At 37.4% G+C, this 21,046-nt stretch overlaps 1 protein-coding gene across 1 annotated transcript in view; it reads right to left on the bottom strand.

Moving 5' to 3' along the window:
- GMCL1 (germ cell-less, spermatogenesis associated 1) overlaps positions 1 to 21,046 on the bottom strand; it is a 54,147-nt gene that overhangs the window by 25,503 nt on the left and 7,598 nt on the right. The window contains exons 2-9 of the mRNA XM_025354537.1: positions 19,906 to 20,029; positions 17,781 to 17,877; positions 16,584 to 16,681; positions 14,371 to 14,483; positions 13,425 to 13,490; positions 10,036 to 10,120; positions 7,904 to 7,994; positions 1,594 to 1,731 (exon numbers count right to left, since the gene is read on the bottom strand). Coding sequence (XP_025210322.1) covers positions 1,594 to 1,731; positions 7,904 to 7,994; positions 10,036 to 10,120; positions 13,425 to 13,490; positions 14,371 to 14,483; positions 16,584 to 16,681; positions 17,781 to 17,877; positions 19,906 to 20,029 — 812 coding nt within the window. The remainder of the gene's footprint in view (positions 1 to 1,593; positions 1,732 to 7,903; positions 7,995 to 10,035; positions 10,121 to 13,424; positions 13,491 to 14,370; positions 14,484 to 16,583; positions 16,682 to 17,780; positions 17,878 to 19,905; positions 20,030 to 21,046) is intronic.

The raw sequence follows: 21,046 nt of genomic DNA, 5'->3' as shown, positions 1-21,046 counted from the left end.
CCAAGGTTCAAGCTTAGTGTTGAAATGTCAATTTGCAGTGACACCAATACGAGAGCTGTAGAATGCTCTGCAGCAGTACTCAGCACAAAGTAGAGTGCTTGACACAGTTGAATCCTAAAATAAAGTGCTTCTATACAAAGTCCCAATTCAACTTTTAATTAAACATGTTTCTAAATTTTTTACCTAAAGATGGCAAACAGATGTACTCAAACTCTCCATATTGCCAAATGCCTAACTTTGATTAATGTTAACACGTTTGGCACTATTTCTGAAAAATGATCAAGTTTTAGGTTGATTAATCAAAATAATTTCAACTCATTTCAAATCTAAGATACCTTCCTATTGACAGCATATACCAATCTATCTCAATAATGTGAATTAGGTGGCTTCCTTCTGTCCCTTCACAATGTGATAAATATGTGGTAAATAATTATCTGTAAGATATGGTAACAACGACTGACATCTGCCAGAAAATACAGGATCTAAACTCTTTCTGATTCTATATTGAATAAACTATTTTAGACTAGAAATACTTGTACCCATCTTGCAATCCAAAAATATAAAGCTTATCCACTTGCATCACAGGCACACTTAAATTAAACCACTTTAGAACAAACTTTTCCCCAATCTCTTTCAAAACTCATTTGCAAAAAGCCTTAAAAGGAAGTACAGTTAGAGTGGCATATGTAATTGGCTTTGGCATCTAATATTACATCATTGCTAGAGCCTGGTATTTAACAGATACTAAAACTATTATAGAACTGCTATACTATAAGGAATGTAAAATTCAGAGAATTTGTGATTTAAACAGCATCTATAAACTTGCTGAAGTGATTTTATAAAAATGCACCACTTCCAAATATACCAGAAGAGTTAACTCTAAGTTTTTTTTCCCTTCAATTCCTTTCCAAATAAGTATACAGATTTCAGGAACAATTTAAATCTATAAACATACAGCTATGTCACAATTAAGGTGTAAAAAAAAATCACAACTTTTTACACAAATCTGTAACTCTAATTATTACTGCAAACATGACATATAAATCTTCAAACAGAAATTCTATTTTCCATTTCTTATATGTATATATAGTACTAAATGGAATTATTCACAAGCACTAGAGATTTAACTCAGGTAAATCAGTAGTTATTTCAAAAAATTTAAATTATAATTAGCAAAGACACATTTGCTTCAACATGAAGTTTAAGACTTTAAGAAAAAACCAGAATAAACAAATTTAAGGAGCACTAATAGAAAAATCAGTTATGATCTTTAAATACTTCAAAAGTCATTTTTAAAAGTCTGATCCAAAATCATGTACTGGTTTATTAAATTAAAGAACATCCATATTACAGAATACTAGATAATCATTTAAATATTCTAGAGAGTATTTAATGAAATATGATATGGGAAAATACTCATGATATGTAAGCATGGAAAATTACCTCTATAGTATGATTCCACTTTGGAATAAACATGTATACCTTTTTGGGATTAATAATAATTTCTACTTCCTTGTTCTATTCTATGATCTATATTACTGTTATAATCAGAAATATATTACTTAAAATTACAAATTCATTATGTTCTCTTACCTGAAGGTACTATAGCATCTTGTTCAACAATTCTTGCAGAGGCCAGATCACTGATAATATATTGTAACCTTAAATGTCTGAATACCGACACAAATGGTTTTCCTTGTTCAGTTTCAAGAAAGGCCATACCTTCAAAATCTATAAAAAACCATGTAAGTTAAACAGTCATTCTTTTCAAACCTATTATTCTTAAATGTTTTGATGGACGGGAGATACACACATACACTCACGTCTATTAGAATACAAAATAAGGTAGTTTTAAAGTTCTCAAGAATTTTATAAACCTTAGGTTTACAGATAAAAACATACGGAGATTTATTTTAAAATCCCAGGAAATTAACTTTGGTCCTAATGAAACCCCTGGGCTGGGAATTCAGCTGTTTCTGGGCATTTGGCATTTATAGCGCAGCAAGCTGGGAAAGGAAGGCTTGAGAAAGGTACTTAGGGTTACACACTCTCACCAGAATCCCCCTCCCAGGAACCGAACAGGCCAGTGAAACTCTGGAGCCCAAAAGCCTCACTCAAGGGTAAGGTACACAGGACAAAGACTATCTCTTAATTTCTTTTAACTTACATTTCAGCTACATGTAATGAACACTAGTTAACATACTAATTCTCTATTGAAATACAAAATAAGAAAGACTACGTATGGCTAGCCGTGGTGGCTCACGCCTGTGATCCCAGCATTCTGGGAGGCTGAGGCTGGCAGACTGTTTATGCCCAGGAGTTAAGAGACCAGCCTGGGCAACATAGTAAGATGCTATCTCTATTAAAATAAAATAAAATAAAATAAAACAAAATAAAATAAAAGACAGACATTGTAGCCATAGTTTTGCAACAGTTGGGTAGTATTCAGTTATTATTAAGATAATTCAAGGCTGGGCACGGTGGCTCACACCTGTAATCCTGGCACTTTGGGAGTCTAAGGTGGAAGGATCACTTGAGTCCAGGATGTCTAAGATCAGCCTGGCCAACATTGTGAGACTCCCATCTCTACAAAAAATAAAAATAAAAAAATTAGCGAGGTGTGGTGGCATGTGTCTGCAGACCAGACCCAGCTCCTCAGGAGGCTGAGGTGGAAAGATTGCTTGAGCCCAGGAGTTAGAGCTTGCAGTGAGCTATGATTGTGCCGCTGCACTCCAGCCTGTGTGACAGAGCAAGACCCTGTCTCTAAAATAAATAAATAATAATAATAATAATAATAATACTGAAAACAGAATAATTCGGCCGGGCGTGGTGGCTCATGCCTGTAATCCCAGCACTTTGGGAGGCCGAGGCGGGTGGATCACGAGGTCAGGAGTTCAAGATCAGCCTGGCCAAGATGGTGAAACCCCATCTCTACTAAAAATACAAAAAAGATTAGCCAGGCGTGGTAGTGGGTGCCTGTAATCCCAGCTACTTGGGAGGCTGAGGCAGAGAACTGCTTAAACCTGGGAGGCAGAGGATGCAGTGAGCCGAGATCATGCCACTGCACTCCAGCCTGGGTGACAGAGTGAAACTTGGTCTCAAAAAAAGAAAAGAAAATAGAATAATTCAAGTTTATGAAGTATATAATTTTTTTTCTTTTAGGGAGAATTTAAGGTTATTCCCAAAAATTACCCTCAGTTACATTCCAGTGTGCTTTCATGAGTCAGAAGGAAAGGTTTAGGGTTACTGCTATCAAACAGGTATTTGTACATGAGCCCTAGTCTATGTTTTCTGTGAAACGACATACACCCAGGAAAGTATACACCCAGTCCTGTTGCTATTAAGGATAAGGAGAAAAACAAGACAGTTGCCATTATAGACTATTATGTCTCAAACCATGCTTCACATAGAATACAGGTTTTCTGTAGACCAAAAGGTGTTCACTAAAATATTTTTTTCCTGAAAATTGTAAAAAGACAGCCAAGTTAATGAAAAGAATTTCCACATTATCTCATATATTTTTTGTATTCCCTTGGCACCTGCTTAGAGTCAGCAAAGCAAACAAGAAAGCAGTAAATTCATTAAAAAAATTAATAGTTAACTTTGCTTATTTATACAACAGGTGTGTGACGGTGGATTTATATCTCTTGCTTTTAAAAATAACAACATTGGTTCTAGTTCACACGTTGAATTAAATGTGCCAATTTCATGGGGTGTGCTGAGAATACCATTTTGTTTTTACAGGTGTTCTGTCACATGAACAAGACATAAAAATCTAATTCTGGATTGTCTCACAGAAATCTGGTGATTATATCTCATGAAGCCTTTTCGTCAAGGCTGTAGAAGAGACTGGCTCATTTACTTCTGTAAGAATTTACAGAACCAAAAAAAATGTTTTAAAGTTGCTTGCTGGACAACATGTGGCCATACTTATTCCATCAGCCAAATTCAATAGCAATCCTTAAGTATAATTGTGTAGAAAACTTTCTAAATTTCTATTGTTTCTTGTAGTCCTGATCCATATAGATCTGAAAAGTCAAAGAATTAAGATAACTTAAAAGAAATATACAAAAATATATGCCGGGTGTGGTGGCTCACGCCTGTAGTCCTAGCACATTGGGAGGCCGAGGCAGGCAGATCACTCGAGGCCAGAAGTTCAAGACCAGCCTGGCCAACATGGCAAAAACCCATCTCTACTAAAAATACAAAATATTAGCTGGGTGTGGTGGCATGCACCTGTAGTCCCAGCTACTTGAGAGGCTGAGGCAGGAGAATTGCTTGAATCTGGGAGGCGGAGGCTGCAGTGAGCCAAGATTGCACCACTGCACTTCCAACCTGGGTGACAGAGCAAGACTCCGCCTCAAAAAAAAAAAAAAAAAAAAAAAGAAAGAAAGACATACACCAAAATATAACGAGTGAGGGATCACAAGTGATTTTTTCTATCCTATTTCCTAAGTATGCATCTTATTTACAATTTAAAAACTATTGAAAATGACTCTATAAAATCTTCACAGAAAAACAAGAGCATTAGACAATCAATGTCTCCCTGAAAAGTTATGTTGAACTGTAAACTTTCACACCTCAGGGGCTGGGAGGGAGAGCCTCAAGTGGGAAACCAGAAGTGGACCACAGCTTGCTTCTCTAGTCTCGCTGTGTCTCCCAGGCTGGAGTGCAGTGGCGTGATCTCGGCTCACTGCAAGCTCCGCCTCCCGGGTTCACGCCATTCTCCCGCCTCAGCCTCCCAAGTAGCTGAGACTACAGGCGCCCGCCACCACGCCCGGCTAGTTTTTTGTATTTTTAGTAGAGACGGGGTTTCACCATGTTAGCCAGGATAGTCTCGATCTCCTGACCTCGTGATCCACCCGCCTCGGCCTCCCAAAGTGCTGGGATTACAGGCTTGAGCCACCGCGCCCGGCCCTGTCTTTTTAACTTCTTCTCCATCCTTGTCTCTTTCCGGTTTTCTTTTGTCTTTTTTTTTTTTTTTTTGAGATGGAGTCTCGCTCTGTCACCCAGGCTAGAGTGCAGTGGCTGGATCTCAGCTCACTGCAAGCTCCGCCTCCCGGGTTTACGCCATTCTCCTGCCTCAGCCTCCCGAGTAGCTGGGACTATAGGCGCCTACCACCTCGCCCGGCTGGTTTTTTGTATTTTTTAGTAGAGACGGGGTTTCACCGTGTTAGCCAGGATGGTCTCGATCTCCTGACCTTGTGATCCGCCCGTCTCGGCCTCCCAAAGTGCTGGGATTACAGGCTTGAGCCACCGCGCCCGGCCCTCTTTCAGTTTTTCTCTCTTCTGTTTATTTAAATGCTTTCCCCTACTTTTCTCCTCTATAATTTCCCTAGTCCCTCTTTAATTGCCATAATGTAACATGATTTAAGATACAAGTTTAGTATTTTTGTTCTTCAAGGAAATCAAGTTATATTTCACTGATATGGTTCTTTACATATTTTTATTTCAAGAGTTTTATAGAAAAATAATTTATCTGGCTCTGAGGTAGGAAATCTAACTACATAAAATAATTCTATAAAATGAATTTAAGCTATAAAGAGCATGAAATTTTAAAATTAAGAACATCTATTCATCAAAAAACATTTTTTTTTCCTTTTTTTTTTGAGACAGGGTCTCACACTCCGCTGTCCAGGCTGGAGTGCAGTGGTGTGTGGCCATGGCTCACTGCAGCCCCAACCCCCCCAGGCTCAGGTGATCCTCCCCCCATGTCAGCCTCCCCAGTAGCTGGGAATACAGACAAGTGCACACCACCATGCCCTGCTAATTCTTTTTTTTTTGAGACAGAGTTTCGCTCGTTGCCCAGGCTGGAGTGCAGTGGCGCAATCTTGGCTCACTGCAACCTCTGCCTTCTGGTTTCAAGCGATTCTCCTCCCTCAGGCTCCCTGGCAGCTGGGATTACAGGCGCCTGCCACCAAGCCCAGCTAATTTTTGTATCTTTAGTAGAGATGGGGTTTCACCATGTTGGCCAGGCTGGTCTCCAACTCCTGACCTTGTGATCCGCCCACCTCAGCCTCCCAAAGTGCTGGGAGTACAAGCATGAGCCTCCGTGCCTGGCTGCCCTGCAAATTCTTTTTTTTTTTTTTTTTTTTTTTTTTTGAGACGGAGTCTCGCTCTGTCGCCCAGGCTGGAGTGCAGTGGCCGGATCTCAGCTCACTGCAAGCTCCGCCTCCCGGGTTCACGCCATTCTCCTGCCTCAGCCTCCCGAGTAGCTGGGACTACAGGCGCCCACAACCGCGCCCGGCTAATTTTTTGTATTTTTAGTAGAGACGAGGTTTCACCGTGGTCTCGATCTCCTGACCTTGTGATCCGCCCGCCTCGGCCTCCCAAAGTGCTGGGATTACAGGCGTGAGCCACCGCGCCCGGCGCTGCAAATTCTTTATGTTGCTCAGGCTGTCCTTGAACTCCTGGGCTCAAGTGAGCCTCCTGCCTTGACCTCCCAAAGTGCTGGGATTACAGGCGTGAGCCACGGCACCAACCAAAAAGACATCTTTAATAAATTAAAAAGATAACCTACAAACTGGAAGTGCAGAACATATTTACGACAAAGTATTAGTTATCAGGAATATATAAAGAAAGCCTACAAATCAGTAAGAAAAGACAAATGTGACATTACAATAGGAAACATACCTAAACAGATATCTCACAGAAGAGGAAACACGTGGCTAATAACCATATTAAGGGTCGTTCAATCTCTTTAGTTATAAAGGAAATTAAAATTAAGGCCACAATGTGACATAGTTCCATAACAACTAAAACAAAATGATACATTACCCAGTGGCGTGTTGCCGCTGGCTTATAGGAGCTGACTGTGTACATCTCCTTTTTCACAAAGTGATGTCATGTTGGTAGTTTGCAATCAATCAGCCACGATGGGAAAATTTGTACCATGGGAATTAAAAAATGGTACTAATCAGGGATTGTTTTTTTCAGAGTCAGCTTATTAGCACACCACTATGTAATATATGTTAAGATATATATACTTGGTGCAATAATATATATTTTTAAAGCAAAAGAATAAACACGAAGTTCAAGATAGTGGTTAGGAAAAGTCAGAGGGACACAATGGAAAAGCAGCACATGAGTTAGACTGAAGTTACTGATATTCTAATTCTCCAAGATTAGGTCATAAAGGCTCAATGTATTAAAAATAAACCAAAAAGGTGGCTATAAGCTAAGAAACTCATGAACTAAGGATTATGATTTATCCAGTTCTTTGCACCTGACAGCCATAAAAAATACTTTTTCTAGATATGTTTTAGCAAAGTAAAAGATAACATACATACATTTTAATATACACACACATGTATTTTTTGCATTGCATGCCCTTCTTTGTACAGATAAGACCTTATAGCAGTTGATCTTAACCAATTTTAGATCAGTCTCTACTGAGAATCCGACGGAAGGCATGGAAGCTCTCCTCCCACAAATGTATGCAGCAGCACACACACATATCAAATTCTGTAACCACTTTTGGGGGTCAGTGACACATGAAAGCCTATCTATGGCCCCCATGTTAAGAATGGTTGCCTGACAGGGTATAGTTTGTTAGAGAAAACTCAGTGTGGTCAAGACAAATGCAGTCAACAAGATCTGTTGGTGATATAATGGGAAAAACAATCGTTTTGGGGGATCAAGAGTATGGTGACAGCTCAAGGAATAACAATTCAGATAATGATAGGTAAGGCATTTTTCTTATCTAGCCTTGATTTTCTCACTGTAAATGAGAGGCTGAAGTAGATAACTGCTAAGGTTTTCTCTAAGCTCTAAAATTAAGTCTATAAACAAGTCAGGGCCTGATTTCGTTTGATTAATTAATTTATTTATTTTCTGTTCTCACGGGGCCTGATTTTAATAAATTTCCTTTTAAAAGACAAGTTCTCAAAAACTTCAGGCCTACCTTTCCTCTGTTTAGAAAACCAGACATCTGTCTCTGTCAAAAGCTGTTTTAAAGATCCATTCCAAGAAGGCACAAGTTGAAGGAACATCCACTGGGTTAAAAAAATTAAATAAGAAAACAATTATGAAATTTCATCATTTTATGATTTTACATTTTCAGATTGCTTTCACCTTAAAATATAATAGCTAAAAAATTTAACTTCTACTTTACCAGCAATTGCAAAAAAGAAAGTACAACTATTAGATGACATGCTTATAAGCACTCAATTTATCATGGCATTATCATAGTCCAATGGCTGGGTGCTGTGGCTCACACCTATAATCCCAGCACTTGGGAGGCCAAGGCGGGCAGATCACTTGAAAGAGGTTTAGACCAGCCTGGGAAACATGGTGAAACCCCACCTCTATGGGAAAAAAAAAAAAAAAAAAAAAAAAAAGCATGGTGGCATGCATCTGGAGTCCCAGCTACTCAAGAGGCTGAGGTGGGAGGACCTTTTGAGCCCTGGAGGTCTAGGTTGCAGTGAGTCATGATTGCACCACTGTGTTCTAGTCTAAGTGACAGAGTGAGACCTTGTCTCGAGGAAAAAAGAAAAAAAAAATCACAGTCCAGTGATAAAAATTGGATGTGGGTGCTAATGAGTAAGCCAATCTTTGAGAAGTCTTTATGGTAACTCACTGGAGATTACTGTATTAAAAAGGTAAAGGTCTAATATGTATATTACATTAGTAATTTTATACTAACTTATTCTACTGACTAACAACTCAATTTCACTAAATACTATATGAGATTATAAAAGCAAGAAATTAACACGGGAAAAAGGAGCTTCTTTGTCTTATTGCTGCTGAGATAATATGCACAGCAGGTAAGAGCAAAAACTTTTAAATCCTGGACCTGGCACTTAAGAGCTGGGCACATTACCTAATATCTCTGGGCCTTAATTTCTTCATTTGTAAAATGAGCATGATAATATGTTTACCTCATAGGACACTAAAATATTTAATATATATAAATACTTAGAATGGTGCATGGCATGTAAACACCCTGTAAGTATTAGCACTTATCATTACTGGCAAAAACCAGTTATAACAACAGAAATGAATGCCACTGTGACAACTCACTGCAGGCTGCACCTCCTAGGTTCAGGTGATCCTCCCACCTCAGCCTCCTGAGTAGCTGGGACTACAGGCACAAACACCACACCCAGCTAAGCTTTCGTATTTTTTGTAGACAGGGGTTTTTGCCGTGTTACCCAAGCTGATCTTGAACTCTGCGCCGTAAGCGATCCGCCAGCCTGGGCCTCCCAAATTGCTGGGATTACAGGCGTGAGTCACTGTGCCTGACCTCTGCACCAATTTTTTAACAGACTGGATAGCCCAGATAGTAAAGTTCCTTGAAGAAAATAGTAACAAAATTTCATCTCTACCATAGAAACAAACAAACAAAGAGTCCCTATGAGATAAGCTAGAAAGTGTCTCAGTCCGAAGTTTCACAACTGTGTTAAATACTCACAACAGTTTTGGGGACAAAAGGGTAAAGGCAGGATTATGCAGTACGAAGAGGGCAATGGACTGGGACTCCCAAGATCCAGTCTCTGCCTCAAGCCTGCTCTGAGTCTCACTATCTACATGAAAGAATAGTGGCTGATCTGTATCTTCAAAGAGTTGTGAAAATAAAATTAGATTTTTAAAATGTTGAAACTTTTCAAAAGGATGAAGTAAAACATATGCCAGACACGCAAACAAGCCTTTGAAAGAAAAATTTCAACATTGCTTAGAAAAAGTGTGTCTAAAAATACCATCATTAACTGAAGCTCAACTTTGAAAACGTTCCTAAAAATGATATAAAACATTTCTGATTATGTAAATAAATAACAACAATATATTTTTTGTTAAAGAGAAGTCTGGGAAAAAACAGAAAAGTATTCCTAAAATAGAAAAGTACAAAAAATAAAGTTAAAATCACTAATGACACCAAATCCCTAAATATAAAGACTTTTTAATGTTTTGGCTTATTTCCTTTTCCTACATTTATAACCATCCCTTTATTGCTGGACACAGTTTCCAGTTTTTCACCATTATACACAGTGCTGAGGTGACATCCTTGCATAATATGACATCATATTATGTCAGTACCTTTTTTAGAGCGGTGTATATATCCATCTCCACTTGCATCACAAATAAGTTAGATGAACCAATGAGCTGTTTCATGACATTTATACTGAAAAGGATAAATAGAGGGAGTGAGCTTATCTTTAGGCACAGGCTAAAGGATCCTGGTGGAACTAAAAGCTTTGTCTTTCTTTTAAAAAATATGTGGAATTAAAAATGACAGCAGTCCTTCTGCCCAAGACAAAGAATCTTAGAAAACAATCTATCTGGATACAAGGATACTTTTAATTCAGATAGTGTGCTGTGAAAGGTCCTTTTCACACTGATAGGGAAACAAAGAGCTCTGATCTGCTGATTAATCAAGTTAAAGCAAGGTTCCAATAAGATAATTTTCAGTATGCGCTGATAAAATGACAGCCATCCTCTTTTGCCTTCCACCACCCCACTTCTATGTTTTGTTTTGTTCTTTAAAAAAATGCCAGGCATAGTGGCTCACATCTGTAATCCCAGCACTTTGGGAGGCAGGAGAATCATTTGAAGCCAGACGTTTGAGACCAGCCTGGACAACATGGTGAGACCTTGTGTACCAAAAAAAAAAAAAAAATTAGCCAATCATGGTGGTGTGCACCTGTAGTCCCAGCTACTTGCGAGGCTGAAGGGGTAGAAGGATCACTTGAGCCCAAGAGGTGGAGGTTGCAGTGAGCCGAGACTGTACCACTGCACTCCAGCCTGGGCAACAGAGCAAGATACTGTCTCCAAAAAAAAAAAAAAAAAAGACACTAGAACAGCTATATCGTCAAAGTAATCTTTAATCTCTAGGCTTAAGAGAATTGCTTAGTCATAAACTATGGTTTTAGTACTATTCAAGAGCGTAAGATCAAGAAACATGTGCTATTTAGAGTGAAAATGACATCATCAGTTATTTTGTTTTGTTTTGCTTTTCCTTTGTTCTTTCTTTCTTTGAGCCACAAAAAGCCAAGAGAGCATGTGGGTTTTTAAGAGGATCCTGCTCCTTTTTCAAAAAGCTCAATGAGAAATTAGAGTTGTCCCCTTGTATCTGTGGGGGGTTGGTTTCAGAACCCCCTACAAATACCAAAATCCTCTATGCTCAAGGCCCTTATATAAAATGGCACAGTATTTGCATGTAACCTATGCACATCCTCTCATATACTTTAAATCATTTCTAGGTGTTCTTATAGTACTTACTACAATGTAAATGTTATACAATAGTTGTCATACAATATTGGGTTTTTTGTTATCATTTTTTAAAGTTTTTCCCCCAAATCTTTTCAATCAGCAGTTGGTTGAATCCACAAATGGAGAACCCATGGATATGGAGGGTTGACTGTATTAAAGTGTTTCTAATGATTTTCAAATCAAACATTCTACAGTGATTTATTTATGCCTCGATATCACCAGGTGATGAATGTCTCTCACACTTCTCTACCAAATTACCTCGTGAAGGCAAAAGAAAGGAAAAAACCCAATGATCTAGGTGGTGGTCTAACCATAAAAATAACATTTCTATAAATGGTATCTTGAGAGTTCAAGGAAATTTGAATTCCCTCTATTCTATAATGTATTTAAACATAAAAATGTTTACCTCTCCCCCACCTCAACAACAACAACAACAACAACAAATCAGTACAATCAGTAAAATTCACATCCCGGGAAGCTATGCAATGTTTGACTTTAGTTTTGTACATTTCCATCAGAAAGTCACTTACTCCTGGGCACATTTGCATCCCTGTCTCCAAAGCACCACTGTCAAGTAAATGCAAGCCAGAAAATGACTGTAATGCCAACCAGCCTTCAAAACTTCACTGCTAGCCAGATTTTCTCAGAGCCATCACAAATACCTTAGTCCCATTACTATAAATAAGTTCCCTGACAGCAAGAGACCATGACAAAATCATCTCTGCATCCTTCACAGCCACAAACAGAATATCTTTACATAATGAACAGTTAGGAAGTACTTGCTGCAGGAATAAATGGATAATATGCGTACTTAATCCAAAAAGCCAAACTAAGCTGGGTGCAGTGGTATGTGCCTATAATCCCTGCTACTTGGAGGCTGAGGTGGGAGGACTGCTTGAGCCCAGGAGTTTGAGTCTAGCCTGGGCAATATAGCAAGGCCCCCATCTCTTTAAAAAAGAAAGACTGCTATATAGCTTGGGTGGTGGGCAGTCCTCATTGTCACCGCCATATATCTTGTAGGTTTTTAGAACCCTGGAATCCATTTCTCATGGGTGACTGCGGTCCTATTATTCCAGCTTGGACTACATGGTCCACAGGTGACAGAGAAATCTTGGCTCTCTGGCTCCATCTCCAGGACCTCTGGCTCTGCGCTGTGCTGTGTGCGACCGGGTCCCGCTTGAAGATGAAGGCAGCGCAGTTGACTGTGGGAGCCTCTGCAGCCCCAGCCTGAAGCCTGCATGGGACCCTGTGTGGTGCTAACAGTTTTTTTTAAAGGAAGACTGATATTTTCTCAAAGAGAGGGGACGTCACTATGTTGCCCAGGATGATCTCGAACTCCTAGATTCAAGCAATCCTCCCAACTTGGCCTCCCAAAGTGCTGGGATTACAGGTCTAGGTTTTCCTAAATCTGCTTTTCTGGTAGAGAAACCCTGAGGACTGATTGGCTTTTGCTTGTCTAAAACCATGGCCTGCGAATTCGTAACATTCAGGGACATGGCCATAGACTTCTCTCATCAGGAGTGGGAATACCTTGACCTGGTTCAGAAGACCTTGTACCAGGAGGTGACAGTGAAGAACTATGGTAACTTGGTCTCACTGGGGTCTCACTCACACTGAGGCTGGAGTGCAGTGTCGCAATCACAGCTCACTGCAATCTTGACCTCCATGGCTCAAGCAATCCTCCTGCCTCAGCCTCCAGAGTAGCTGGGATTACAGATTTGAATTCAAGGAGTGAAATAATCAGAGACAGAAAAATGTACATTTATAGGAGCCACACATTTGTTACGCCACATCAGAGAATTCATTCTAGTGAGAAAACCGATCAACATGAAAAGTTTTTGAAGGTTAAAAAAAAAAAAAAAAGGCCAAAACAGTTTCTTCAAACTTATTTCTCAATAATAAAGATGATTTTAAAAATATACCTTTTAAATTCTCTATAAGTCTAGCAAAACCTGAAACTTTTCTATAGTCTTATAACAGTAATGCATTTTTCTATTAAAATTGGTTAAAACAGTAGACATAATATCCATTATATTATTCACAACAAAGAAATAAGTTTGTGTAGCATTTCCTCAGCTTATGGATGTAGTCAAGCCCTTTCATTAAATTGTTTGCTTTTTCATATTTTTGTGTTCTACAAAAATGTTATGTACTTTAACAAATGATAAACAATACTTGAGGATGACTAATTACAAAGTTACTTGAAATTCAAATACCTGAGTTCTTTAAAAAGTTCAACATTCTGGTGAGTCATCAAATTGTTTAGAAGCCATTCAAGGCACCTGAAATTAAAACATATAATTATTACATTATATACCATGTATTTACAATTTATTAAGTAGGACTTATAGTTAAAATCAGAATATTAATCTTGCCAGAACATGCTCAAAACTTTTAACTTAACAATAGGAAATTTAGTATTATTTTTGTCAGTGGATATTATTAAGAGAATATTTCCTTTATATTAATGACAGCATTTCTAGTTTTAAAACTTCATTTTGAGTTTGTGTTAAATAGTTTATCAAGGGGTCTGCATACTACTATAACCTTTAAAATCTCAAAACAGGTACTGCAACTTTCAAGAGTTAGAAGGACTGTCAGTCATTGCAATGATATAATGTCTATCAGGCCTACTTCTTAAACAATTTTAATAGAAAATGTACTATAAAGTGCAGTGGCATGATCACAGCTCACTGCAGTCTTGAACCTCCTGGGCTCAAAGAATCCTCTGACCTCAGCCTCCAGAATGGCTGGGACCACAGGTGCATGCCACCATGCCTGGCTAATTTTTTAAATTTTTTGTAGAGATGGGGTCTCCCTATGTTGCTCAGGCTGGTCATGATCTCCTGGGCTTAAGTGATCCTTCTGCCTTGGCCTCCCAAATCACTGGGATTACAGGTGTTAGCTACCACACCTGACCAAGAGTGACCAAGGTTTTTATAAGCATATATATAACCCATATGGTCACTGACAAAGACAACACTTTTGAGGAATTTACTAATTAGTCCAAAAGTTAAAATGGGCTTTTTATTTAACAAAATTCCATTCCCCATCCTAATTTTCCTTAATTCTTTCTTTCTTATAGCTATACATTCTCTTAAGAAACTAAAGCAACCAAATTCCTAAAGTGGGATAGGAAGAAAAATGAGAAAGGTAACTCACTTTTTCTTTACAGAATCTAATCCATAGGTCCCTGCTGATGTGTAATAGCCACATACAGTTTTCACATTAATTGTTTCCTTCATTGTCTCACCACACTGCTGTATTAAACCATCCTGTAAATATAAATAAGCACTGGAAAGGCCCATTTCACGTGGGAAAAATTAGCTCTGATATGTGCTTTTACATATTAAAAAGGAAAAAAAAAAGAAGGAAGAAAGAAAAGAAAGAAAACTCATTAAGTGCAGCAAACCTAAGTTTTGTGGTTTTTTTTTTTAACAAGTCCAATAAAAATACTGAAAAAAATTCAGCAAGTATTCAACTAAATACTTGGAATTTGAAAATGGAAGGTGGGGGGAGCAGTCAGGTAGAGATGAATACTGCTATTCTTTTTCTTTTTTATTCTTCCCTCTCTGAGAGCTTTGCAAATTTCTTTAGCAGCATTTTGTCTGTTTTGCCATTTCTTTTTAAATTAAGAAGACTACATAGTCAGTTAACCATGTCATGGGCCTAAACAAATAGTATGCATTAGCAGAAAGTAATTACTAAGTTTAAAATAACTACAATATCTAAGAGACACACCTAAAACAAGTATATTGTTATTTTAAATTATGAACATTAAAGTTTTAACCTAAAATGTTATACAGGTTTTAAGTGAACTAACTTTAATATATGGAAAGAATACTACTTTTCGTTCAAATTTCTGAAATATATTCATCATGCAGGTATATTAAGTTAAAGAGTTAGTAAATCATAAAAGTAACGCAGAAAGTGAATTTAGAACAAAATCAAAAGGACCAGAGTTAGAAAATAAAGTATACTTATTGGAAATAAGTATTGAAAGGATCAAAACATTTTGAAAATCAAATGATCTCAACCAAGGATATTTAGCAAGCTATTAACTAATATTTCAAATGAATCAGTACAAAAATACCACACAAAAGTAAACAATTTTTTAAGATTAAAATAAAACATTGACTCCATTAGGATTTTCAACTTACCTGGAAATCATTCTAGACTCCTCCCCTTTCCTCTTAACACTTAGTCTGTCACCAAGTCCAGTGGATTATCCCTGAATCTCTCTGCTATCTACTTTTTCCTCTCCAAGCTTATTGCTACTACCCTACTTTCCTCCCTTGGACGACTGCAATAGGTTTTTGTCTCTAATGTTGTATTCGTCATTCCTTCAATTCATCTTTCACATTGTTACTGAAGTGTTCTTTCTAAAACATAACTTCGTCTTTCCCCTGATTAAAATATTCCAAAGGTGCTGTGTACGCTAAACTCAGCAACGTGTAACGGTATTTTCATGATCTGGCTTCTGCCCCTCTCTTCTCCAATCCTTCTTATGTTTATGTAGGAGCCATGTTTCTGTTAGAGTCTTGAATCCTCCACGATTTCACATCGCTAGGTCTTAGTTTACTCTGTTCTGTCTGAAATGCTCTTCCTTCCCCTCTTCCTACTTTGCAATACAAACACACTTTCAACTTTCAAGACTCAATGTGGAAACGTAACTTTCCCCTGTGATACCACCACGGTGAACTGACCACTTCCTTCTTTATGCATTCACTAAATGCTACAGGATGTTTATTATCATATCTATAATATTGAACAGCTCTTACTTTATCAACCCTCCCACCGCTCTCCACACATACATACTATATTGTGAACTTTTTGAAAGTAAGGATTACATCTTAAGTTACCTTTGGATTTCTGTGTCTAGTTTGACACAGTGCTCAATACACTTTGGTTAAATGAACAAATCTGTCATTCTGCCGGTAGATTAAAATACATATATGTGATTTATACACAATTCTTTCAAAACTAAGAGAAATTTAAATAGTAGGAATGCATGTTTATTTGAACCCATGAATGATATTAATTAGTAATCATAAGCCATCTGCTTAAGAGTCAAGTCATTAATGAATAGAAATCTGTAAATGACCTTAGACAAGTTTTTTCCACATTATAGTCATACTAAGATATCTACACAGAAATGGCCTGCATTCATTTTATGCAGACATTAAGACTCTCTCAGTTATAATAAATTGCTTTTGGTTAGGCATTTTAAATGATTTCTAACAAATGGCATATTTATACATTTCATTTTTATTTAAAAACTCTAAAAAGCTAAGCTTTATTTTTGTTTTTGGAGTACACACTTTAAGACAAAGATTATTATTCTGAACCTTTCTTTGAATCATGTGCATACTTACCAACTGCAGCAAACAAGCTGCTGCCAAAATGGCAACAACTCGACTGGGCTTTATCAAGACATCATCTCGATACAGTGAACCAAATGCAACCTGCAGTGCTGAAAGCAAGGTACACATGTAGGATGAAATAATATTTATATCTATTACAAGTATTATACAAATAACAACGATGACTGTCTTCACACACAAAGACATTTGTCTAAATGTGGCATGTACACAAAAGGATAACAGAAGTATCTCTTTAATTAAAAACGCTAGTAATCGTTACTGGTTGACACTGTTAATTTAATAACAAGGTTATAAATTTCTGTTTATTCTACCAAATCTAGCTGCATTCTTCTAACATGTAATCTTGACATCAGTGGTCACAACCAAGATGGCTTGGAAGAAGTTTTATAAGATACTCCTGAGTAGACCAATCGTTAAGTACAAATACGCAGACTCAAAGATAATCTTAACCCTGCTGCTTTCAGCACTTCACCACTGAGAAATGTGGTACAGTTCCTGAGTCCTGTCCACGCCACACTCATGCCCAGCCCCCACAGTGATCTATGCCTGTCCATCCTTCCTCCACTGCCACTGTTACGAATGTCCCACATGGTTTGCTTTGTAAATATTCTTAACTATTTCTTTGCCTTTGTATTGAGCACCAGGTACTTCCATGTGGACCACCAATGAGGGAGGCAGCAAGAGCACTGGAATGCGAATGAGGAGAGCTGTCGTCTGACATAGGCTCACTAAACTGCTCTGAGATCCAAAGTAAGTCCCTTAACTCCTTTGGGCCTCAGCTTCCTCAACTAAGGATTCTTTTAGCTCTAAAACAATATTACATGATTTATGCCTTTACTGTTCCCAGAAAATAGGGAATAATCAATAAGTATTATTTATCAGATTTTCTACATAATTAAAAAAATGGTCATACTTTTCCTTCCTTCATCCTACGTCTTCCATATCCCAGGTGGGCATATTTACAAAGATAAGTAAACAGACTGATAAGGCCCACATGACAAAACAGATTAGTGACAGGATGGACAGAACTGATAAACTATGGCGTAAATCAACATAAAATTATCACCTTGAGGTGATAAAAGGAGTTTGCTAGACTACAAGGCTAGAAGAAATTATTTAGTTTCTACCAAAAGAATAAGATTATGTTTTTATGATTCTTGCATAATAGTTAATTATTATGGTAGTTACCTTCTACATCAATGTTCTGGTCAGGAATCTCCAGTTCAATAATATTCATGCTGGATTCTTTCCAAGAACCACTGAACATACTAGAAAAGTAGCCAGACTTAAAAAAAAAAAAAAAAAGTCGACGATTATCAAGTACTTTCTGTGTCTTCCAAATTATTTTCCCATTTCTAATTCTAAGCAACTATTCTATCCATTAACTAATCTCATCCATTCTATTACTTCAACAGAAAAAGAACTGCCAAATATGTCTACAGGAGAAAAGAAATTAAGATACGGACACTACTAGGTGTATCAAAATATACGTTCAGTTTAGTACTATTTTTGACAAAAAACTAAAATTCCTATATTACTATCTAAATTGAATTCCTGTATTTCTGTTTGAACCTGGTTAGCTTTTTATTCAAACTGTTGAATCCTTACTGTACACCTGAGTGGCTATAAAGGACCAAACCAGTCCCAAGTCAGCACAAACAGAACGATTCCCAAAGAAATTAGGGAAAATCCAAAATTTAATCTAATGAGAAATTTCCAGAATGGACCTGAATTCTTGGAAAGGTATAGAATGAAGTCTTTAGTTATCTGCCAGATAGCACTCCTCATAATTAGAATTACTTTGAAATTGATCAAATATTAACTAATTTATTTAAAAATGTTACTGAGTACTTAGTATGTAGAAGGCACTGTGAATATAGCAATAAACAAAATCAATATTGTTTCTGTCTTCAGGGGGCTTATATTTTAGCATGTGGCTTGAACTATAATCAATACAGCTTCCATGAGAGGTAAAGTTTTAACAGAGGTATTCTCAACCTTAAGTTCACAAAACTGCTTCCAGATATTAAAAAGAAACAATATGAATCATATCCTGAAGTTAAAAGCAATATTCTGATATAGTGTCTGGGCAACATACTTCAAGCTAAAATAAATTTGTTTCAAAAACACATTTTTTTTTTTTTTTTTGAGATGGAGTCTCGCTCTGTCACCCAGGTTGGAGTGCAGTGGCGCAATCTCGGCTCACTGCAAGCTCTGCCTCCCAGGTTCACGCCATTCTCCTGCCTCAGCCTCCCGAGTAGCTGGGACTACAGGCGCCCGGGGTTTCACCGTGTTAGCCAGGATGGTCTCGATCTCCTGACCTTGTGATCCGCCCACCTCGGCCTCCCAAAGTGCTGGGATTACAGGCGTGAGCCACCGCGCCCGGTCTCAAAAACACATTTTAAAACATGATTAAAATGTTAGAGAAGGCAATTCCTTTCCAAATACTTTTACTGAAAAAGTTTATACTATACTGTCTTACCAGTAATTATTCTCAAATGGTAAAGAGGAAAAATATAAGTTCCAAACGATAAAAACTGTTGTTTTATTCCTAGTGCCCAGACCAATATCTGGAATAAAATATTTGGGCCCTTAGAGCAACATTGTATTCTATTTTGAAAACTCTGATTTTTTTTTTTTTTTTTAAGACAGAGTCTCGCTCTGTTACCCAGGCTGGAGTGCAGTGGAACGATCTCAGCTCACCGCAACCTCCATCTCCCAGGCTGAAGCAATTCTCCTGTCTCAGCCTCCTGAGTAGCTGGGATTACAGGTGCCCATCACCACGCCGGCTATGAAAGTTCTGAATTTTTAAAGTGGGGTGGCAAGTAGTAATGTTTTCAGTACAGAAATCGACTTAGTCTATACTTTTTGGTGTTGTCTTTACCTGGATTTTCCAGGAGAGGACTTTCCACTCACACTCAATGTGAACTACAAAGCAACATTTCAGGTGAGTTTATCCAATTTAAATAACCATAAGCAAAATAAACACATTACAATCTTAACTTTAATGTTAAATATTTTTCCCCAACTTTTCCCCTTTTATCAACAGAAGGCACCGAAAAAAGCACTTTATGAAGTAATGACAAATACGTAGTATTAGGCTCGTATGATACTGAAATCTCAAAATCTCTTTCTAGACCAAACTTAGTTTTCACTAACAATGCTTACCATTTTTCTTACAGACTTTTTACCAAATGAGAGGATTTAACCACTATGGTGTTCATGCAAAAGATTACTGTGAAGTGCAATGAGAAAGAACATGATTTAAGAGTTTAAGTGATTACTCTGTTACTCAAATAGAAAAAATACTTACTTGACATAAATATATTTTGTGTAAGCTCCATTCTTCTCCTAGAGCACAAATCTTAATGTCACTGTTTTCACCATTCAAAAATAATGTTTGATAAATATATTTAGATGTACTCTTTAATTTTTTCCTGTTAAAAGAAATGAAAAAGTCACATATTTATATAAATTGAATGTTTTACTGATTTTGCATATATTTCTAAATACTCCTTTTATTCAATTTCTATTAAATAGAGTCAACTTACCTATTGTGTAAAAGGATAGGGGGAGAGTATATATTCAAATTTTCTTGTGTCTAGAAGAGTACATAAGAAATTAACAATAGTGGTTATCTCTGGGTCCTCTATGCATGAGAGAGATAGTGGAGAAATGGGGGCGGCATGGGAGGCAGACTTTTCACTACACACATTTTAGCAATTTTGGACTAATTTAATTACCTATTCAATAGATTAAGAAGTTAGCATGTTGATTTTTTTGCTTATTTCCTTATTTAAAAACCAGCACTATGAAGGAACTCAAATAGTGCAATAATCTGCAACTAGGAAATGGAGAACAAGAGTAAACATTTCACTTACCCAAGTAATTTTAAAATGATTTACATTTAATCTTACTTTGGTACCAACCTATTCTTAAACTACTTAAAATGTTTTCTTCCCGCTGGACAAATGGTTTGCAACCTTAGATCAAAGGTTTTCTTTTCTTATTTGTTTTTAAAATTTATTTATTTATTTATTTCAGATGAAAGGTTTTTAAAAACTGCTCAAAGGAGAAGTCTTAGGGGCCACCAAGGATAGCTGAGGAGTGAACTGTGAGTATCCCATCTAACTTCAACCAGAACAGCATCACCTATTATATCTGTAAACATACGGGATTTCTGCACAGATTTAATTTAAAGGAAGAACTTGACTAAAAAAATAAAGTTTGAAAATAATTGCTCAAAATGGTCCAGTAACCAAGAAAAGGCTCTAGGCAGAGGCTGACCAATATCTCAAATTCCTGACCAATTCTGACAACTTTCCTAGCACATAAAACTTTCAATCTCTTTTTTTTTTGAGACGGAGTCTTGCTCTGCCACCCAGGCTGGAGTGCAGTGGCCAGATCTCAGCTCACTGCAAGCTCCGCCTCCCGGGTTCACGCCATTCTCCTGC

The sequence above is a fragment of the Theropithecus gelada genome, chromosome 13, assembly GCF_003255815.1.
Source record: "Theropithecus gelada isolate Dixy chromosome 13, Tgel_1.0, whole genome shotgun sequence".
NCBI lineage: Eukaryota > Metazoa > Chordata > Mammalia > Primates > Cercopithecidae > Theropithecus > Theropithecus gelada.
Note: the sequence above shows the minus strand (reverse complement) of the source record. Positions and strands in the feature narration are given on the sequence as shown.